This window comes from Sceloporus occidentalis, unplaced genomic scaffold (assembly GCF_023333645.1).
Source record: "Sceloporus occidentalis isolate IW3139 unplaced genomic scaffold, rSceOcc1.0.p SCAF_6, whole genome shotgun sequence".
Lineage (NCBI taxonomy): Eukaryota > Metazoa > Chordata > Lepidosauria > Squamata > Phrynosomatidae > Sceloporus > Sceloporus occidentalis.
In genome coordinates this window covers 94895499-94918884 of record NW_028316986.1, presented here as the reverse complement: position 1 = coordinate 94918884, position 23386 = coordinate 94895499, and the positions used below count along the sequence as shown (strand labels likewise).

The 23386-nt window shown below is 41.7% G+C and overlaps 1 protein-coding gene across 7 annotated transcripts in view; it reads right to left on the bottom strand.

The window, feature by feature from the left end:
• Positions 1–23386, bottom strand: part of PTPRK (protein tyrosine phosphatase receptor type K) — a 468792-nt gene that overhangs the window by 168848 nt on the left and 276558 nt on the right. For all 7 annotated transcript variants that reach the window (XM_089530406.1, XM_089530407.1, XM_089530409.1 and 4 more), the window contains exon 7: positions 8067–8360. In XM_089530406.1, the coding sequence (XP_089386532.1) occupies positions 8067–8360 (294 nt within the window). The remainder of the gene's footprint in view (positions 1–8066; positions 8361–23386) is intronic.

Genomic DNA, 23386 nt, shown 5'->3' with positions numbered 1-23386 from the left:
GCTTTCTGCCAGCTTGAGGGCATATGTCATCTAAACGACACGCGCCCAAACCACCAGGAAGCTGCTGCAAAGGGCCTGTCTGTTTTGCCCCATAGTCCTCCATCCATATAAACTACACTACTTCTTATACACGCAGAGTTTCTTCTCTCTCAAGCTTCAGGAATCCTGAGATCCATATACTGAACACAAGAGTGTTCTCAGAGATTCTTTAAGCAAAATTCTTTGCATTGTACAACATAGTGTCATGTCCCCAGCAGGTCCTTCCATGTAGGGCATGATGGGACCCTTACCAATTTAGTATGATCAAGTTGCTTCACTATGTGTCTTCAAGATTATGTTCTGCGATATTATCAATCACCAGACAGAAGTTGAAGTTACAAGTTATTTTCATTTGCTTGGGGATCTTTGTGCTAAACATGGGGGTGGGATGAGGGAATACACTGATAAGTCACATGTTCAATTTATATGCAGAATATATTGTAAAAAAAACAGGCTTAGACAAAGAAGTAGTAGGAGTGAAAATAGGAGAAAGGAATATTAACAATCTAAGATATGCAGATGACACCATAATACTAGCAGAAAACCTGCCTGAGCTGGAACAACTGCTAAGAAAGACCTGGTACACACGGGCCAAAAGTGGTGTGATGCTACTGATACTAGGGTGCAAGAGGACGCAGCAACCCCACGCTCTTGAACCCTAGTATGTACGGATGCCAGTATCATGGGGGCCTCCCATCAATATGGGGGCTGCCATGATGCCACCGTACAGCAACCAGACATTGCTAGCAGCAAGTGGCATCATGGTGGCACCTGTTACTGCTTCCGGTGTCGCAAAAAAGAGTTCTCATACCTGGGATCAAATATGATAGAAATGGGGACCACAGCCAGGAAATCAGAACAAGATTAAGAATGGGGAGAGCAGCTATGAAAGAACTAGAAAAGATTATAAAATGCAAAGATATACAACTCTGAAAAAACGTTAGATTCATATAAGCCACTGTATTCCCTGTTACCATGTATGGATGTGAGAGCTGGACAGTTAAGAAGAAGACAGGTAGAAAATAAATTCATTTGAGATGTAGTGCTGGGGAAGAGTGCTGAGGATACCATGGACAGCCAAAAGAACAAATAAATGGGTGCTAGTTACCAGTCCCCCCCCCCCCTCATATACTTAGCATATCTTAACTCCAAATTTTCAAAACAATGAAATAATCTATATAACATTTTGGACAGTTCCTTAGCAATGTATTCACAAATAGGGTAAATATACAGATAGTCTTAGACATCTCTCTTAAACTAGTATGTAACAATATACAGGCTATTCTGTAGTCAATATAAGATTAATCTGTTTTTTAAAATCACCAAAAACATTACTGTTCTTGGCTGAAAGGGAACCATGCAATATGGTTACATCTTCCTCACAAGCCATTTCTCTGTATCTATGGGGCAATCCAGACTGCCCCAAAGGGATGGGCTGGAGTCGCCCAGTTTCCTTCCGGAGGGATGCTCCAGCAGCCAAACTGTGTGGTGTTCCTCCGGGTTCTTTGTGGTGTACCAGGACAATGTCACCAGTGCACCACTGGCACACTGTGATGCATCCAAGACGCAAGTGCAGTGCCTGGCGGTGCAGACGCAACACTGCACTTGCGTTACACACACTATGGACGGCTCCATCCATACGTTTTAGGGTTCCAGAGCGTGTGGTTGCCACGTGCTCTGGAACCTTAATTTTGGCACCGGCAGGGTGCTTTCAGACCCTCTGTTTTGGGCCTATGTCATCCCTAGAGACACAGGTGAAATGATGACAGATATGTTTGGATATATTTATGAAAAAAATTCTTTTCACAATGAGTTGCATTCACATTTAGGTATGTACAACAGGGTTTGCAGAAGGTGATTTTGGAGGATTCTTCTAATTCTGTCCTTCTTCACACCTGTCCTGGACTGCAGCCAGCACACCCAGACACACGCCGATAAGAATGGTTTAGTCCAGCAGGAAACAGACCTTGCAAGGAGTAGGCGTGAGAGCAGTCCAAGAAGCCAAGCCGAAGTCAGGATACCAGAAGTCAGAGCAGTCCGAAAGCCATGCCGAAGTCAGGATACCGGGAGTCAGAGTAGTCAAAGCAGTCCAAGGTCAGAGCAGCCAGAAGATAACGAGGGTCCAATCCGAGGTCAAAGCAACAAGGAGTCAAGATACAAGGAGCCAGTGCCAGAAGGGATCATGCAATACACTGAGTGGAGGCCTCTCTACAGCTTAAGTAAGGGAAACTCTCCCCCGTGCCACCTGAGGCTGGTTGGCTAATTGCCTCTCTGCAATCCTCTTGGATCTGCACCTGCAAGCACTCTCAGCCCTTCTCTCTTTGTAAGTAGGCACATCCAGGCAAGCTTCCTCCCCAGAGTCACCACTAGGCTGTTGCACCACAGGAGGCATCTTACTAGCACTAGGACCTGGTTGGGCCTCCTCCTCTGGGGCTGGGAGAGCACAGCTGGGACCTGGCAGAGCAGGATTACCACCTGGTGTAGCCTCAATTAGCTCTTGCTCTGGAGGAAGCTCATCCTCCTCCTCCTCGAGCTGCTCTTGGCTGGCCATGACAACACCCTTACTTTTTGCATACCCTTGTCTGAGTTCTAGATGGCTTTTTGAGTGAAGCAGAGTGTGGAGCAGTTGACCTAGAGACTGACTATTTAGAACAAAGTATAGTTGGTGCTCTGTATCCATGGATTTAATCATCCATGGATTGAAAATATTCCAAAAATATATAAATTCCAAAAATCAAACTTTGATTTTGCCATTTTATATAAGGGATGCCATTTTACTATGTCATTGTATTTAATGGGACTTGAGCATCCATGGATTTTGGTATCCATGGAGAGTCCTGGAACCAAACCCCAGAGGATACCAAGGGCCCACTGTTTCTCTCTGTGCTGGCCTTCACAAAATTTAGGATCTTTGGGAATTGTATGGTTGGCAAGGACATGGCAGAGAGCATTCTCAGTACCTAGTTCTACACTATGAAACTTCTTCCTGCAGAGGTTAGGTTGGTCTCCTATCAGATCTCATTTTGCCAGCAGGCAACGACTTAAAGTCTTTTTGTCATTCATTGGTTATGCAGAAGGGTCTTTTAATACTGTACTTTGACCTTATGTTTTACATGTACTATATTTTAAACTGTTTTAAAGAAAGGATTGTCTATTTAATGTATTTTAATGTTTTGTACCATATACTATTATAACTCTATTTTGTTTTAATCTACACTGTAATCCACATTGGATCCCATATTGGAACAAAGGTAGGATAAAATAACTAAATAATTCTGTTTCTGACAGCTCAATTCCAGAAACCTGTATCTGGATTCAAACTGTGCCTTTGGAGAAGATAGCAACTTGTGATAAACCTTATGCTATTGACTCTATAAGGATTCAATCTGGATTAATTTTCTGTTTTCAAATTAAAAAGCACATGAAACAAAACAATGCATTTACCACTGCTTATTAGTTGACAGTATTAAGACTACTTTGCTTCTAAGTCCTTACGTAAAAGCACAAATATCTAAAACAGCTTTTGTGCCTCAAAGCTGATTGTCAATGATAACAAGCCCGTGTGATTGATAACGATATTGAAAAACAGTAAAAAAAAAGCCACTCCATATAGTACCATTATCTGCTGCAATAAAGCAGCAGAAAGAAGGAAATAAGAACTGTCAAGAGTTCATCTAATCTAGCATTATTGTTTCCATCAACAGTTAGCCAAAGTTCTCTGGAAAACACAACAGCTAGGATATGAAGATACAAGCAATGCATTTATGGACTGTGGCTCCTTTTAGGTAACAGAGATAAAATAATATTTGCAAAGAAATACCTTATGAATAGTTTGACATGCAAATGAATCACATGAAGATGAGGGAGATTATCACATAGGAGGAACAGTATCTTTGTCCCATCCTTAAACTTGGCTAATCACATGATCTCTAGGTTTTAGGTTGCACCCTAGAGTAGCTTCATGGTACCAAATCCTACCCTACCCCAGACGTTCAACACATTACATAGGTTCTTTTTAAGTTCAGACTAAATTCTGCAGTGGATTCACCATATCACTGACACAGGAGCCACCCATCTACCAATACCTGATTCTAAAGGCTCATGCAAAGTTGCAGTTTCAATATATACCAATCTTGTTTTGTGTCTAGGGTCTGTCATAATAAATTGGCCATCCATATTGTCCAGCTGGAACTTACGTTTCTTGAACTTTTAAGTTAAATGATCCCACCTTAGCTACTCTGATGCAGTCCTATGGAATAATGTGATTTACAGGGATTTTCTTTGGGGGGAGAGGTGGATGGAGTTGGTGTGAAGATTTTAAATTGTCAGTCAGAGAGCTTGACTGCCTCCCCAAAATTCAAATTTCAGGATTCTATAAGATGCAGCCATGGTATTTAAATCAACCTAAATATATTCAGCAAGTACTAAAAATCAGTATGAAACTGTATTATCTGTGCTTAGTAATAAAAATTTATTCGGTCATTGACCAGTATACATCTGTGCTTATGTTAACTATGGTGTGTTACAGACCGCCCGTTTGGGGCGGCCTGTAACTGGCCCTTTCCCCACTGGATAGGGGCCTCGGTTGCCACAGCGGCAGCCTCTGAGGCCCTGATCCGCCGCTTTCCAGGCCGTGGGGAAGCGGCAAAAGGTGGTGGCGGGGACGCAGAGAAAGGGGCCACTCGACCCCTTTCTCATTTGTGTCGCTGGCGCAGCCATGTAGAGGCTGCACCAGCGACGCAAATCATGGAAGGAGCTCCGAAACGGAGCTCCTTCTGGGGCTGCGGAAAGGGCGCCCCAGGCGCCCTCGCACGGCCCCACTACGTGACTTCCCGCCGCCCCGTTTGGAGGCAGCGCGGTCGTGACGTCATGGCGGCACACATGTGTATAGGGCGCTGCCATTTTCTACGCGCTCAGCGCGTATTAGGGTTAAGAGTGTCAGGAAGTGACGCCCCTTCCTAACCCTAATATGCGCAGAGCGCATACTTTCTGCGCGTATGTAACGCGCCTATGGTATGTTTAATGCTTCAAACAGTAGTACAGTATGAGATACAGATATTTTTAGAGTGAAAAGCAGGATAAAAGATTGCTATAACATTGTTTTGAAATGTCACAACACTTAACTTGCCAGACTTCATTGCATAAAAATAATTTTCGAATTTATCCTATAATAAAAACACAGTGTTGTCTTCAATGTAAGGCACGGCCCAGACCGGCGCTTTGAGCTGGCCTGGCCATGTACTAGGGTTGTGCGGGGGCGGAGCGACCACACACCCTGCAACTCTAGTAGGTGGTGGCAGTGTAATAATGACGGCGCCCTGTATACACGGGCGCCACCATTGTTACATAAGTGCTGCACAGTGTCTGCACGCTGCCACGCGATGCTTACATGAGTGCACCAGTGGTGCACTTGTTACGCTGCCCCTGCAGCTTTAAAAGAACCCGCTTTTCATGGGTTCTTTTTCTGCTGGAGGGAAGCCGTATGGTTTGGCAGCTGCGGCTTCCCTTTGGAGGAAAAACAGGTGCCTTCAGCACAACATCTGGAGGGCAACAAAAGTTCAGTGGGTACAGACTTATTAGAAAATTAAGATGGCTGTAGATCAATAGTGTGTGTGGGATGACAGCAGTGGGTGCAGCTGGAGAATGAACAGAGTGTGTTCTATCATTATGCAAAGAGATCTTGTACCACCTTTGAGACTAACTGAAATAAAGAAACTGGTAGCATGAGCTTTTGTAGACCTGAGCCTATTTCCTAAACTGCATGGGGAAATAGGCACTGAAGAAGTAGGCTCAAGCCTACGAAAGCTCATGCTACCAGCTTCTTTCTTTCAGTAAGTCTCAAAGGTGCTACAAGACTCCAACTAACAGTGTCTGTGTTTGGTGGATCAAAAATAAACATTTTACATTTAGAGGGGGGAAAACTGGAAGCAATTGATTTAGACAGATTTAGGGAAATTATGTTGACTTTTTAAAGGATGTTTATCTTATTGGAGCAGAATGCTATGTTCACACTGGGGAATAAAAATCTCATCTCTGGCTTGTAGTGAAATTCTATTATGAGTAACAGTGCTCAAACTCTGATGGATTCTTGGTCTATGTGAAATCATATTGTCCTAGAATAAGGATAGCCAATACCTGCAGAATAAGTAGCTTCACTTTCTTATACATACCACAATGTATACTTCATAAAAGTGGAAGTCAACATTTTATTTTTTACTCTTAGTTCTCCAAACCAGTCTTCTAACCTCTACCTTATTTTGCATTAAAGTCTAAAATATTTAAGAGACCCAAGAATACTTTACCAAGATGGATATCAGTGAATGTTACCTGATCCAAGCTTGACACATGAAACCCAGGGTACAAATAACACAATGTACTTCAAATTTCAGAATGGCTGGCATTTCTAGAACTGTTCATGACTGAACTTTTATTTGTTCAGAAGACTAAATGAGTAGAACCAAAACAAAGTGTTCTCAAGGAGTAGTATGGCTTATTTTCAAAATAATAAAGCATCAAAACAAGGTGTCCCAGTTTAATGTCCTAGTTCAAGAATAATTGCAACAGTTGTTACCCAATACTTCTAGGTAACCTTGCCGCCGCCACCACGCCAAATTAATTGCAACACACACACACATGGGAGAACACCAGAATGGTTCAGGAATTACTTGAATTTTGTGGCTTACAGAATCATTCTCATTTTCCACACCAAAATAAAATAAAATAAAATAAAAATTAAGTGGGATTTGGAATAAGTTCCATGAGCCCTAGCGGAAAGAAGAGGCACACATGCTCCTGCATGCTACTCAAAAAAAGTGACCTATAAATCATCCCTGATTTCTGTATCATCACTTATTTTGTTAAGAAGCAAATAAATTATAAAGGCTTTTTCCATCAAGCCATTCCTGCTATGTTTGTAAGATCAACTTTGATAAGGGGTTTTCAAAAATGATGTGTGTGTGTGTGTGTGTGTGTGTGTGTGTGTGCCTTCAATTTGCTTGTCAATTTATGAGGTTTTTCTTAGGCAAGGAATTTCCAGAGATGGTTCTGCCAGATCCTTCCTCTGAAATATAGCCTATAGCACCTGTTGTTCAGTGGTGGTGTCCCATCCAAATACTAACAGGGGCTGACCCTGCTTAACCTTCAAAATCAGACAGGATCTGTTGCCTTTAGGGTGTTTAGCCCACTAAGTTCTCACATTACTGGCATTCAAATGGGGGCTGCAGCAGCTTTGCTCCTTCTCGTAGCACTGGGGAATGAGATACCTCCAGACTACAAGTTCCTCTCCACAACTGCTTGAACACCCTTTGCAAAGTAGATATCTGTACAGCTGCAGCAAGAACTCCAGTTATCACCTTCCAGTTTATAACATTTATGCTACTGTATCTTTGTGCCACATCCTCATCAATCTAGGAGGGGGTGAAGATCCACTAGGTCTTAGAAACAACAATCCTGGGAGAAGACACCACAAGAAGAAGTAGGAAAGCCCTGTTGCATAAAACCATCTGGATCCAAACCACTATAAATGCACATATATACACAAATACAATGTCATTCATACCATAAGTTGAAATAAATGTTCTATGTTGTTTTCAAGTGCCCACAAGTTATCTCTGAAATCCTCTTAAAATCCTATAAGGTGAGTATTATCTCGGCACACTCCAGTGAAGAGCTGAGGATTACTATTGACTTGCTAATCCTACCTCAGAAGTTCACAGCCAAGTTTAGTTTTAAACAAAGAGCTTTGCAGCTTGCAGTTAACACTCCTAGCCCTGACTATATACCAGTTCAGGAAATATTTATTCTATTCTACTCTCAGAAAACATTTTAGATCTCTTGTGATAGATGAAACTTGTCACTGGCCTTTGAAAAGTTACAATTGTTCAATTTCTTAGCTGCTAAACTATATTAAAAAGATGACATGGTTGATATATATGGCTTTCAGGATAGGAAGAACATTCTAGAATAATATTTTGGCATCAGCTTCATCACAGTATATACTGAATGGCATCCAGAATGTTAAAACATACCTGCACATTTGGTTCGGGTGATAAGCGGAGGGCCTGGCTGACCAGTACCACCTTCTCCAGGTCTTGTTAGAAGAACATGGACCTCATACTCTGTATCAGGATCCAAATGCCACAGTTTATAAGTTGGTGCATTTACCGCATGGGTTTCTGTCCATGTCCCAGTTGTCATATGGTATTCTACTTCTTTCAGGATAATGGGCCCATCCCCAATGATGGAATTAGCATTCAACTGAATCAGCAAGTAAGTTGGTCCAACGCCTAACAACTGTGGAGGTGCTATTGGCCGAGGAGGTTCTGTAAGAAGGAAAATAAAAGAAATAATTCAGAAAGATAATACCATATCAATATAAGTACAGGCCAGGATTTAAAGAATATAAAAGAGTGACATAAAAAAGTGTGTATGTATTTAAACAGATAACTTCCCGTGGGTATCAGCCAACAATAAAGCATGACAAAAAATATTTTAAGACTTCAGCAAAATTGAATTGAGAACCAGGAGACTGAAGGAGGGGATAAAATATAACTATGGAGTTTCTGCCTAGAAGTGGCATTTCCGGCAAGTAATTTAGAACTTTATCGCACAGGGCTCCAGCACAGACGGAGAACGGTCCAAAAGAAGCCTGACCGGGAATGGAACGAGTGAGGAATGCATTTTACCACACACACAAGTCCTTCTCTTCTGCTCCCAATCCATCCCCAGAGGGGGCGATTTTTGAGAACTGTTTTGAATAGTTCTCAAAAATTGCCCCCTCTGGAATGGATGGGGAATGGAACGGAATGAGTGAGAGACTTGTGTGTGCGGTAAAATGTGTTCCCCATTCGTCCCTCACTCGTTCCGTTCCATTCTGAGAGCAGTCCTGTGCGATAAAGTTTTTAGTTTCAGGAAGAAAAAGAGAACACAAACTTTCCTGAATAAAAAGAAATCTCTAGAAATATGGAGACTTTGTTTTCATTTGAAATGGCTTATAATTTGGGTAATTTGTTTCACTTAATTAAGCAACAATGCTAAATTCAAGTCACAAAGGGGTTTTGCAATCAGAAGTAATGCAAGGTAGTAACTCCAAAATCTGGTTAAGCAACTAGAAAATCTATTTTTATTTGAACATTTAAAAATCTATTAAAATTTCCTGCATGTGTTCCATCCAAATTTTCTGTATGTGTTCCAACCAAGTATTCTGAAATATCAGTCAGTTGCTTCCTTCTGGGCTACCTTCTGCAGCTGATCTGTGAACTAAGAGCATCTCAAGAATACCTGAGAAATTTACTCATTACATCAAAATGAAAGATAAAATCAGATGACCTTACTTTTCTGTAGATTAGTTTCTCAAAGGACTTGCCTGCATCCAGCTTCCTAATCAAAGTTAACACACATGTATGCTTTCAACTAATGGCAATTATAAATAACAGCCTATGACTACAGACAGAAACCTATCTTGTGTCTGAAGAGCCATCTCCAGGATCACATGCCATGTCAGTAGCTTCTGCCACAATAATACTGGAGAGGTCTTTGCTTGTTCATTATTGCCATACGTTTTTTAAAATCATATATTCTAAACACACACCAGTCCTTTCTTCTGAAGAAAAGCAACATGTATTATGTTGGAATTTTGTAGGAAACCACCCCTACACTTAACAATAAAGTAGAGATTATTGGGAAAGTATTTAATAAAGTTACATGGAATAAGCACCAAACATCTATTTGAAATTTTTCTTCCCCTCCCCCCTCATCCCAGCAAAGAACTAGAAAAGAAGGTTGTAACTTAGCTATGGAACTTTTTACATCATTATAAAAGCAACACTGTACTGAAATAGTGGGGTACTAGTTGTTTTTCCTCTGTTTCTTTTTGCGGATCTATCTTAAAGGCTTTTCCTGAAGCTGTAGGGGAGCCACAGTTTTGAGCCGTCTCCTTTTTTTCATTATATAATCTCTCTCTTGGTTTTGTTTTTAAATTTCAGATGTAGGTTTTCAGCGTCACAATTATGCAGATGATATACAGACTTTCCAGAGTTTTAAATCAATTTGATGCCTCTTTCTGCTTTTTTTTTAGCATTGCTTTTTGAATAAACACCCACTATCTTAAGCTGTATATGGAAAAAACAGAGATCTTGGTGTTTCAGCCTAACTCTCCACTAGCCCATCTGTCACACCCTCCACTTTGTTTACAGGGTTGCACAGTAAAAAGGTTGCATGGGAACCTTGCATCCTGCTGGATGACCTTTGACACAGCATATTTGATTGGGATAAGAGCTAATGCATGTAATTTCCATCTCTTGAACATCTATAGGATCTGCAGGTTTTTGATTATTAAGACTGCCTGTTTGCTTGTGCAGGTTTTGGTTATGTCATGTCTGGATTATTGTAATAGCAAACTGACAGATATGCCTTCTTCCTCTCTTCTCCCTTTGGTTTAATTCAAAACATGTCCTCTGGGTTGGTTTAAATCTCTGCAAATATTCAATTGTTTCTCCGCCCTTGTAGATCCCTTCACTGGCTACAGTTCAGGCCAAGTTTCAAACTTTTGGTTATTGTATTTAAGGTTCTGTGCATTAATCTACCTCACTATCTAGCAACTTGGCTAGCATGTTATACATTACTAGCAATTTAAGATCTACAGGCAAAGGAATATTGTCTGTTCCAGTATTGTGCACAGCAGTGTCAAGGCTGCGAGCCATTCCAAGATCTTGCTCTGCATCAGTGGAATAATCTTGCTTTAGACCTCCGCCACTTTAACTGCCGCAAACTACACTTCCTAGAATTCCATAGCATTGAGTTAAAGTAGTGTCCAACTGGATTGTTTCTGCAATGTGGATGAAGCCACAGACAGCATCAAGGAGGAAGGCAGAGGGAGGGAAGAAATCTGCATGAGTAAAACACTTGATTCAGCCCTGATTTTCCTATAGAAACTGTTATGAACAATGGATGGGAATTTTAGGATAAGCAACTACCATGAAAGCCTATTTCCTTTTAGTTTTAAAAGCTAGCCCTATCTTTAGACAGAGTAAGGAAATCACATCAGGTAGCTGATGTAGGTTGTCCCCAAAAGGAAGCAAATTCTAAGATACCTAATTTCTTACTGCATTTTTACTGCTATGGAAAATACTGCTTCTGGGACATTCTTCCTCATATATCAAAACAACACAGCTTTGAGTACTACACACTTTAACTTAACTGACTACTTAGAAATTTGTTGTTATGCCTGAAGCTACCAAATGTCTTGAGGCAACCTACTGCTCAGTGTAAAAATAAAAAAGCGAAAACACATATATTTGTGTAATGCAATTCTAATGATATAAGAATATCCTGCAGTCTTTGAACCTAACTTAAACTATATTTAAATCTAATTTGGATCTCTGACTGAAATTAATCTCAGCAATTAAGCTAACATTAATTATGACAGTTCATTCATTGTGAAATCAAATGGTTAAATATCAAAATTATGAATTTGGTAGTCAATCATGTCAAACACTAAAATTGTACAGCATAGCATTCCTCCAGTTCTGTTTACTAACATAACATTTAATTTTAAAATTAAATAAAAATAAAAATTACCATCTCCACTGACCAGATGACTGTTGGGGAGACTTCTGATATACCAATGATAGAGCCACCTAAATCGCTTTGTTTCTCCAAGCACAAGACTCAAGTTGACCAATTTTATTTCCCACCTAAACCTAAATCACCTCAGTTCACCCCTTCTGCACTCAATTAATGCATAATGGTGAGTTTAAGACAGCTTTGTGTTCTAAAACTGTATTCTATTTAATTTAACCAAAGGAATATATACGTTGATTAGCAGGATTATATGGATAAATGTATGCATGTCTCAGGCTACTGTATCAACACATATTACTTTTTTCTCAGGGTGAAGGCAAAGCATATTCATATATTTGCATACACATTTTGTTTCCAGACTCTTAAAGACAAGGAGACATTTATAAAGTCTGTTCGTGTTTCATTAAATTATGCATGAATTTTAATCAGTTATTAAATGAACCAGTAATTGTTCTGCAGCATTATTAATATTCTTCATAACACAGTATCAGAGCCAGAGGTGTGATGCAACCAAGAATCCCAAAAGTACACTAAATGACAAGCGAACCATGCAATCCCAATATACCAGATAAACTTTTCTGATGTTACCTAATTAACTTTCCCATTAATGGCTCTCATTCCTTATTCTAGAACCAGAGCTATCAAATATTCCCCATTACAATTTCAAAATTACAGAGTTTACTTTCATATTACAAATAACCTGAAACTTTTTTGCTAAAATTAAAAGTTAGTGGGCAAAGTTTGAGGCTCTTGTAAACTAGATTTTTGCGAGTTACAGAGTTTTCACATGGGCACACCATAAAAACTTAATAGTTGCCTCTAGCAGCTCCTATATAAGATGATGGAAAAGTTCTTCTTGTTTTTTATCTCATTTTTGATGCATGAGTATCATTAAGAAGTATGCTTAACTCAGTAAATCTGACCTTAAATTCTGAAATGATATTTGAGAAAAGATTATACAACAAGAAGCAAAATAGTATATGAATATATGGTACCTGCATGCCCACAAATCACCTCGTAAACCTGGGAAAAAACTGGAATTGCCCAGTGCAAATACAGCTGAGGAAGACTTAATTTGTACATAAAATGACATCAAGGAGACTTATAGAACATTAAAGACAGCATGATACAGAATACCCCATTTACTGTCATGGAAACTATCATAGGAAAATGAATCAGGAGTGGCAAAAAATATGTTCACTTTTTCTGAATTGGAATTCTTTAAAATTTAAGGTCTCTCCATAAGGTTGAATAGGACAAAACTGGACAATTATATTCTCCCACATTTATGTCAGTCAAATTCAATAGGCACAGTTATTTCCAGCATAGCAGAACCATATCATGTTTGGCTGCCATGAAGGAGTTAAAGATTAATGCAACTCCCTCCACACACAAAAGATGTTTCATACCCAAAACTTTTTATATCCTCATCAAACTATACTCAAGAGATAGGCAACAGACTACCATTAGAGCAAAGGTTCTCTAGGATGTCATGGCTCCTGCACTATTTTAAGGCTGAATTAATCTGGTCTATGGCTTTCCTTACTATATTCTTTTTTTATGGAAGAGATTGTTAATATTTGGAACTATTGACCAAAGAGAAATCTGGTTAACCAACAGCCAGCGTGCCAGTTTTAAATTGGATAAGCATTTCTATTATCCCAACAGTTTGACACTCAAACTGTCCAACAGTATGAATTTTTAGTGCAGTGTCTCCTTGATAATGTCCACACTACTGGATAATCCACTTCACAAATCATTCTAAAAGGTAAAGTCCAAAAATTAAACCATCATATGAAACTGGAATATTAAAAAAGGTCATGCATTATACCCTGAGAAAGAAAACTGTTTTTCTCAAAGTCAGACAAGTGTTTCACTTTTAGACTTATACATTAGGTATGTAATTTTGAAGAGGACTAGTCACAGAACACTACTATTTTCTCTTTTACATCATAAAGTAGTCATAAAGTACACCTGCACTAAAGTGAACAGTACCAAATACATCTAGCAAATTTTAGTTTTCTTCCATTCCATGTGATGTTAGCAACTTTATGCAACCTAGGCCCGAAACAGACAGGCTGAAAAAAACACGGCAGGGCTATGTTGGTGCTACTTGTACCAGGGCTATGGCGACTGCAGACGTCTGGCCCCGATCCAGGCTGCCAGCATGGTTTTGAACTGGGCTGGTAAAAGGAGCAGTATTTTACCACTCCTTTTTAACCCAGTTCTTTTCAGATGACTCGGGTCTGGCAAGGTTTTCCACTGTGTTTGGGTGTGCTTCATCTAAATGCTATGTACTGAATGTGGCAGGAAAACAGGACATCCTTTGACAAACATGAGGAACATTTCTGAATATATAAGGGGCCACACAGTGCTTCCTTCAGCCTGCATGCAGAAGTCATTTATGAGAAGCTTTCCACTTGCTTTCTTCACTTGCCTTGCAGTGGTCTACTCTGTGTCTACTTGAAGAGAGCTAAGTAAGAGCACTTCGGCTGGGTGCCTCATTCAAAAAGGAAAGAATCTCCTTCCATCTTCAATTTCTGGCTACAGAGCTCTCTGGATTCCTTAATAAAAGTGATAGTGATAAGGAGCAAGTAAAGGCAAACACACAGGTCCATGATTGATGAACAGATACAATTGTCTGACAGTGCCTCATCAAGCAGGCTTCCAGTATAGGTTATATTTTCTCTTACATGGTGACCTCTGGAAATCCGGAACAACCTTTCCTTTCCAAATTTCTTCTTGTTATTGTTGGTGTTATGTTGACAAACTACAGTTGTCAAAATCATTATTATCACCAGCACCAATAGGAAGAACTTATTTACTGTAAGAACTATTCAGCAATGCAACAGACCAGGAGATCTTAACATTTTCTTTACCACAGACCTCCTTTAAATATCTTATTGCCATGGAATACCAAGTCTTAATTAAAGATTTAAAACCCTAAAGTGCATCAAGTATTTATTTAAAGTTGCTCATCAAGGGTCTTCACTGGTATGGAGAGAAGGGGGAAATAAGTAAATTCACACACTCCTATTATAATGTTTTATTGGAACGATTCAATATATATTTAAAATAATAACAACTGAACACTGAACCATGGTCTAATTTAATACTTTTGGGGATGCATTTCACTTTCAAGCTTTGTTTTATCAGATTTGGTAGCTGAACCTTTTATTCTGAGTTCTGACTACATTTTTCAAATAGTTTCTATTCTAGAATACCTTTCTTCATCTTTCTCCCCATTAAAACAGGTGAGTGGAACACCTTTGGTCAGGCGGGGTTTGTGTGATGTGCAGTGAGGAATTTAAAACCCTCTGTGAAAACACTGTGTGTGTTTCAGTAGTAGTACTGAGTGGCGTGAGGAGTTGGACTTTGCTTACTGGGTATGCATATGTGCATGCATGAGATGTGGAGGGATCAAGCTTACTTCTTATCCCCCCTCTTGTGTGCAGGCGGAGGTTCCTGAAGGCAGAACTACAAAGACATGAGTTTATGCATATACAAACACACACACACGTAATACACTCCCTCATACAGACATCCAGAATACAACGGCTCTAGAACTGCTGCTGCCGTCGCTTTTCCTGCTGCTGCTTGTTATGCCAGCTAGCCAGCCAGCCAGCCCTGCCCACTCACCTGCCTCTTGCTGTCTCCCATAACTATGATTCTGTATACATCAGCAGCCCCAAAGCCTGACATTCTGTACAACATTCTGTGTGGGTTTTTTTTTTTTTTTTTTTTTTTTGCTCCAGTGGAAGGACATGGGTAGTAGGTAAGGAAGGGAGCCAGAGAGCGAAGAGGGATGCCTAGTCAAGGCAGTGGGGACTTGTTTGGACAAGGTGTATTTGCTTCTTGCCCTTTTCTTTCAGAATTCCTATAACAACTGGAACGAAAGCAGGCAAGGCAAGGAGGGCTGGAAAGGCACAGGAGAGAGAGTCGAGATGCGGAGCCATGCTGTTGTTGCTTGGGTGGGAGGGATGGAGCTCTCACTTTTCTCTGCCTCCTATATCTCCTTCACCTTCTCTCATTCACTCTCCACATTTCAGTGTCAGGGTGAGAAGAAAGGACTTAGAAAGGTGAAAGGAGCAGAGTTGGCCTTCACAGATGACTTGTGAAGACACTGCATGCACTCCCCCCCCCCCCCCCCGGGTCAAGCCCACAGGTTAAGAACAACTGGAACAGACTGCTTCAGAGGGTGGTGGAGGTCTTTAAACAGAGTTTGAATGGACATTTTTTCAGTACTTTAATTGTGCATTTCTGTGTGGCAAGTGGTTGGGTTAGAAGGGCCTTTGAGACCCATTCAACTTCTAGGAGTCTATGACCATCATTCCAGTACTTATGATTCTTAAGTTAAAATGCTTGAGAATATATACTTGAGCTCTTCATAGATACTAAACGCCACAGGAGAGTCAGAGAACTCATAGACAGCAAAGGAAATGTCCATGGCCACAAGCATCACATGGGAATATTAAAGCATTAAAGACTTCCCATAGGTCTCAACTGTAGCCTAAGTTCAGATTTTAGAGTCTTTTTCATTTTATAGCCATCTGCTTTTCTTCAGCCCAGTCACACTTTTGACACACAAGCACTCTCATAGCATATTACCTTAACGTATAATATACAAAAAGTAAACACAGTTGTACATCGAGGAGTGTTTAATCTTAGTAACTCAGTGCCTACTGACTGAAGTGCTGAAATACAAAGAATGATTTCACAGTGGAAACTGCTAACTCCTGCATACTGAATTTCATAACCCATGCAGCATCATGGCATTTTATTCACCTCTCTTTGAAACACTATTGCAATCATTTTACAATCTCTTCTTAAATAAAAAAGGAAAGGAGCTGCTTGTAATAGCAGTAATGTCAGCAGAACTTTAAAAACACAGTTTGCATTATATTAACTGCACATGTAACTTTAAAAAATAGTCATTTCTACTGTACACTTTATTCTGATGCAATCTATTTTTGTTTCGTTAATATACTTGAAACCTTTTGTGCTTTCTTAACTTTGGTATCATTATTTGTGTTTTCTTGACTTTGCCAACATTATTACAAACTGGTATGTGTATAACATTTGCTAAAATATAATTACATAGAGGTGTTCATGTACACAAATGCTATTCCTGCTGTAATAAACTAAAAAGCTAGTTATTTTCTGGAAGACAATCAGATAAGGACATGAGTTCTAGTATTAATCATGATTATAGTAAAACCATTGAATCAGTGGGATTTACCTTTGTGTTGACTCATCACTCAGCCACTGATCCAATGGGTGCACTCTAGTTGTGATTAACCAACAGAATTTCACCTTGTTTGTGTATATAAAGAGCCCTGATGGTGCAGTGATTAAATACCTGTACGGCAGTCATTCACAGCCACAACGATGTGAGTTCGATCCCAGGGCTCCAGGGTCAACTCAGCTTGGCATACTTCCGTAAGTTGCTAAAATATGTACCCAGCTTGTTGGGGATAATTAGCTTACACATTATAAACTCTTTAGGGAGTGATTAAGTGTACTCATAAGCGGTATAGAAATGTACTTGCTATTGCAATATGTGCGTGCATGCATACACACACATACACACACACTCCTCTGAGTACCTCTAGCATTATTACTATTATCTACATAGCTCTGTAATACCTATCACTGGTGGTTCCCTGACATGTATGCCTGACTGGTTAAAGATGAATTGATAAATCTGTCCCAATAACCTTGAAATGATATTTTTTTGGACTACAATTCTAAATAGTAATATCCTTGCAATGTCCCAAATGTTTCAAGATTTCTGAGGTTGGTTGTCCACAATTCCAAATCTGCCTATCTGGTAAATGGAAAACATCTGGAGGGCCAGGTGTTCTGAATCTCTGTTTTGCTGTAGGAAATTTTGTCATGATAACAATGTATATACAAATACTTAGGGTTAACATACCCCCCCCCCAAAAGGTATTTTGTCCCACAACTTTTCATCCAATTTTGAGTGAAGGTGTTCCATATAAAGCATTGAGCACTTCTAATTAATGAGCAAAAAACCTTCTGTGATCCTGATTCTGTATTTTCAGCATTGCATTGGAATTGCACATCAGCACAGCATTAAAAAAGCAGGACTGGACTGGATTTTTTGATCATTTCCTTGAACATTTTTCTCAGAATATATACATTTCATGTTCATGATTTTCACGTGACCACCCATTAAAAGAAGAATAAATAGGAGGAGGGACTATAATGCAATTATTCAGAAATATTGGTTCACTAGTGCCTTTGGGAGGTGCTACCTTCCTGCTAAGCTAGAACAGCTCTGGCTTCACAAACAGAAGCAACAAGAATATAACAAAAACGTGTTCTTCCAAGGGAACCAAATATTTTGCAAATCACTGATGCTTATGTCAGTAGATAGCATCTGTATGTACATTCCATGATTCAGAATTTCTAGCAGCTAAGTGTCACTCCAGCAGCTAAGTGTCATTCCAAAATCAAAAAGAGGGGACAAGACAACAATCTTTAAGTTAAGAGCCTACAGCAATGCTCCTAAACCACTACATTTTGCTATAATGAAAAGAATGCTATGAATCAAGAAAAAACATTACAAAAACTCATAACTTCAGCCACCACCCATCTCCCTCTTTCCCTACAAACTCTAGTACAGTGATTCCCAATGTGGGCAATACACCCCCCCAGGGGTGGTAGAAAGATCCAGGGGGGCAATGAGGAGGAAAAGGGGAAGGCTTCAGTCTAAGTACTGGTGTGAAATAACAACAAGGGAAACTAGCAGCCTTTAGGACCATGGTGGGGATGAAGGCTTCGTGAAACTTCTTTTTAGGGACCCTTTTCCCTAGGGTTGCCATATCCCGCCGGGGGGAGGGACAATTCCGGTTTGGGCGGTGCTGTCCCGGTCCCGGCCCGGTTTGGCGCCCAAACCGGGACGGCCCCGCCCACCGCGGCCACCTCAGGCCCCGCAGCGGCTCCAAGGCCTTGCTGAGGCCTGGGAAGGCTCTCCGCGGTTGGAGCTCCAGCCGCGGAGACGCTCCCTCCCGGGCCCCAGCGAGGCCTTGGAGGCAGCTCCGCGGTCGGAGCTCCGGCCGCGGGGTCCTCAAGGCCTCCACGAGGCCAGGGAGGAGGAGGAGGCCGCTTCCCACCGCGGCAATCGCTGCGATGAGGGGCGGCCCCCGCCTCCTTCCCGGCCTGGGAGCCGGCCGAGGCTTCTTCCCAGGCCGGGAGGAGGAGCAGGCCGCTTCCCACCGCGGCGATCGCCGCGATGAGGAGCAGCCTCCGCCTCTTTCCCGGCCTGGGAGCCAGCCTAGGCTCCCTCCCAGGCCGAGAGGAGGAGGAGGAAGCCTGGCACCGTGGCGATCGCCGCGATGCCAGGCTTCCCCCCGCCCTTCTCGGCCTGGGAGCCAGCCTAGGCTCCCTCCCAGGCCGGGAGGAGGAGGAGGAAGCCTGGCACCGTGGCGATCGCCGCGATGCCAGGCTTCCCCTCGCCCTTCTCGGCCTGGGAGCCAGCCTAGGCTCCCTCCCAGGCCGGGAGGAGGAGGAGGAAGCCTGGCACCGTGGCGATCGCCGCGATGCCAGGCTTCCCCTCGGCCTGGGAGCCAGCCTAGGCTCCCTCCCAGGCCGAGAGGAGGAGGAGGAAGCCTGGCACCGTGGCGATCGCCGCGATGCCAGGCTTCCCCCCGCCCTTCTCGGCCTGGGAGCCGGCCTAGGCTCCCTCCCAGGCCGGGAGGAGGAGGAGGAAGCCTGGCACCGTGGCGATCGCCGCGATGCCAGGCTTCCCCTCGCCCTTCTCGGCCTGGGAGCCGGCCTAGGCTCCCTCCCAGGCTGAGAGGAGGAGGAGGAAGCCTGGCACCGTGGCGATCGCCGCGATGCCAGGCTTCCCCTCGCCCTTCTCGGCCTGGGAGCCAGCCTAGGCTCCCTCCCAGGCCGGGAGGAGGAGGAGGAAGCCTGGCACCGTGGCGATCGCCGCGATGCCAGGCTTCCCCTCGCCCTTCTCGGCCTGGGAGCCAGCCTAGGCTCCCTCCCAGGCCGGGAGGAGGAGGAGGAGGACAAGGTTTAAAAATCTAGGACTTTTTTTTTTAATTTCCTAGCCAGGAAATTTTAAAAAAAATGTCCTACATTTTCAAACCTTGTCCTACATTTGTCCCGGTTTCGAGGTCCTCCATTATGGCAACCCTACTTTTCCCTGTCCACACCAGTCTTCAATCCAGAGCATGTGGCATCTGTAAACCAGCCGGTGCTCCTCTCCACCCCAACAGAGAAAGACTGAGAGTTCTTCCTCATCAGGAAGAAGCTTCTCCCTTTGCACTTGGTCATTTTTGGAGCATCAACCAAGCTGACTGAGCAGCAACTGAGCGGCCTCTTGCCCACACTGGCCTTTTCTGAAAGGCTGGCACAATGGAGAAGCTTCTTGTTCATGGATCAATGAGCTGCTCAGTTGCTGCTCCCAAGGTGACTGGGTGCAAAAAGAGCAGCGACCAAGACTGGTTGTTTTAAATTTCCATTAGAACAGTAGACTTAATATCAAGAAATGGCAATGGGGAGTTCTAGGGTTGTCACCCAAGAGGAAAGGGGGCAGCAACCTGAAAAAGTTTGGAGACCACTAGTCTAGAAGGTGCCTTGTCGCCAGGGCATAACAATGACTCTGAAACCCACCTTAATGTGATGAATTCCAAAGTGTGGCCAATTAAAAAAAAAAAATCTCTGCAGCCATTTTTGAAAACCAACATGTTTTTCATAAGGCAAAGATTTTTTTTAAAGCATTCAGGGGAAATGGGATGCATAACCTCACATGCAGTTCACTGTAGTTTGCCATCATAGAGCACCAACAAATTTATTATCAACAAGACACCCATTCTGTTCATTTTGGCCTGGAACAGAAGCAGCTTACAACCGCTATGGAGGCCTGGTGTTCAAATGACACATGCCTCCAGTGCAGCCTGAAGCTGAGCTCCAATCCTTTGGACAGGAGCAAAAAGGAGCTGGGATAATCCAGCTCCTGGTGATGTGGGTTGGGTCCTGCAGCTGCAGCCTGCTTTGGGAGCGGGCTGTGTGGTCATGGTGGTCCCAAACTGCTTGCAGTCAGAGTGGACTTGGGCTGTTCTTTATCACCCATCTGCTCCTTTTGTTCCTTGAATAGACAATTTTGTTCAGGGAAAGAATGGGCACAAAGTATAAAATATATCTGTTTGAGTATACGGGAAAAAACAGCAGGAGACTGTTCAAGAGCCCTGGTGGTGCAGTGGTTAAATACCTGTACTGCAGTCAGTCAGTCAGTCAGTCAGTCAGTCAGAAACCATAAGGTGAGTTCAGTACTAACCAGAGGGCTCAAGCCCGACTCAGGCTTGCATCCTTCCAAGGTCGCTAAAATGAGTACCCAGCTTGTTGGGGGCAATTAGCTTACACATTGTAAACAGCTTAGGGAGTGCTTAAGTACACAGATAAGTGGTATAGGAATGTACTTGCTATTGCTATTCATGTCACAAAATAGGGGCAATTACACATTCCATATACTCAGTTTTAATTGTATAATTATTGTATAATAATTATTCTATTACACAGTACAATAATGTACAATTATTGTATAAAAATAGCAATCACAACAGTAAATATGTGAATAAATGCTATCAAAGAAGCACAGGCAGAAGAAGAAGAAATTGAATGATTCTATGCTGGAGTCAAGTGGAAACTGATCACACACCAAAACAGAAAGTCTTGTTAATCATAGGCAATTCGAATGCAAAAGCAGGAAACAGAGCAGAATAAAGACTTTAGGAAAATTGTGCCTAAGATTGAGAAATGAAACAGGAAACCTACTGACTGAATTTTATGAGGCCAACAATTTGTTCATCGCTGATTCTTCAAGCAACCCAGGAAGTGATTGTAAGCATGGCTATCATCTGAAATCAAATAGACGACATAACTGGAAACAGAAGCAGAGGAAGCTGGAAACAGAACAGGAGATAACAGGAAACAGAAGCAGGAGAAGCTCTATTCTAAAGTCGAAGGCTTTCATGGCCGGCATCCATAACCTTTTGTGGGGTTTTTGGACCCACTTTTTCCAGGCAAGCATTCTCTGAAGATGCCAGCCACAGATGCTGGAGAAACATCAGGAAGAAACTCTTCTAGAACATGGCCGCATAGCCCAAAAAACTCACAAAAAACTAAAGCTCTATTCTCTCTGCAAAAACAAGATCAGGAACAGATTGTGACACAAACTACTAATACCACAAAATTAGAACAAAGCTAAAGAACACTAAACCAACCATCAGACTAAAATATGAATTTAGAAGATAATGCAAAAAATAGATTTTCACTATTACGCTTAATTAACCAGGAGCCAGAAAAACTCTGGTCAGAAACACTATCAGAAAGGAATGCATAAAGACACTACCTGTAGCCAAAACACAACAATCTCTGCAGAATTTTTTGTAGCAGAGAGAGAGAGAGAGAGAGAGAGAGAGAGAGAGAAGCCTCAATGGGCACCAAATGAAACTCTTCAAATAGTAAAGGACAGACAAATAGTAATGGTAACAAGAATAGAGTCCAAATCCTGACTGCAACTATTCAATGACTTGTGCACAGGGGCAAGGAGAACTACTATAATAATCAAAGCAGAGAAATAGAAGGTGATAACAAAAAAGGAAAATGAAACCTCTTCTACAAGATCTGAGAAATCAAAGGGAAATTTAAAGAAGAGTGGAGATGTTCTATGACCACCAAGGTAACACATTGCATGACACCAGGGACTGCAGTAACTACAGGACCACTGTATTAATTTCCTGTGCAAGCAAACTAATGCTAAAAAATTGACAACAAAATCTTTTATCATAGACAGATAGGGAAAATCCAGTTGTCCAAGCTGGGTTCAGGAAAGGAAGATGCACTAGGAATCATTTTGCAAGCATATCTTGGATAATGGAGTGCACCAATCAGACTGTGCTTTATAGGTTATAGCACAGCTTTTGATTGTGTAGATCAGGAAAAATTATGAATTGCTCTTAAAGAAATGGATGTGACAAAACATTTGATTGTCCTGATGCATAACCTGTACTCAGGACAAAAGGCTACTTTCAGGACAAAAGACATGGAAAACAAATGGTTTCCAACTGGCAAGAGAGGTAAGGTAAGGATGCATTTTATCACCCTACCTATTTCAGTGAAATGCTGAACATATCATATGTAAAACAGCATTAGACTCAGAGAAAGGACAAGCAAAAATTGGAGGAAGGAACTTCAAATGTCCAGTCTGCCAGCTGTCATGGCAGAGTTTCTGAAAACTCTGCCACTTTTTAGTAAGATAAGGGCTGGTTGGGCCAGGATTGGTCGGGATCTGCCCAATCAGCATCTAATCTGCCAGATCCTGGCTCAAGCTTGTTGGCCTACATTGTCTAAACAGGACAATGTCAGGTCAAGAGAAAAACAGGAAGAGTATCTATCAAAGCACTGACACACAGCAAATCACCTTATTTTAAACCACAGGGGGGAAAAATTAATTATAATCACAAAACTATTCCAGCCACTATTTAGATATAGCTTCCAATTATCCATTTCATTTTCATTTACACCTCATGGGTGAGATCGTTTATCATGTTTCAAGATAATGACCAGAAGGCACACAGAGAGTGATTTTGAGAGGTAACAAATTACCTACCATATTAGCATAAACTTACAAGATCCCATCAACAAGTACTATGCATAAATATGAGGTAATTACATTTACAATGAACAGGAATGTTTGATATGCTACCTTCTTCATTAGCAGATGCCGAAA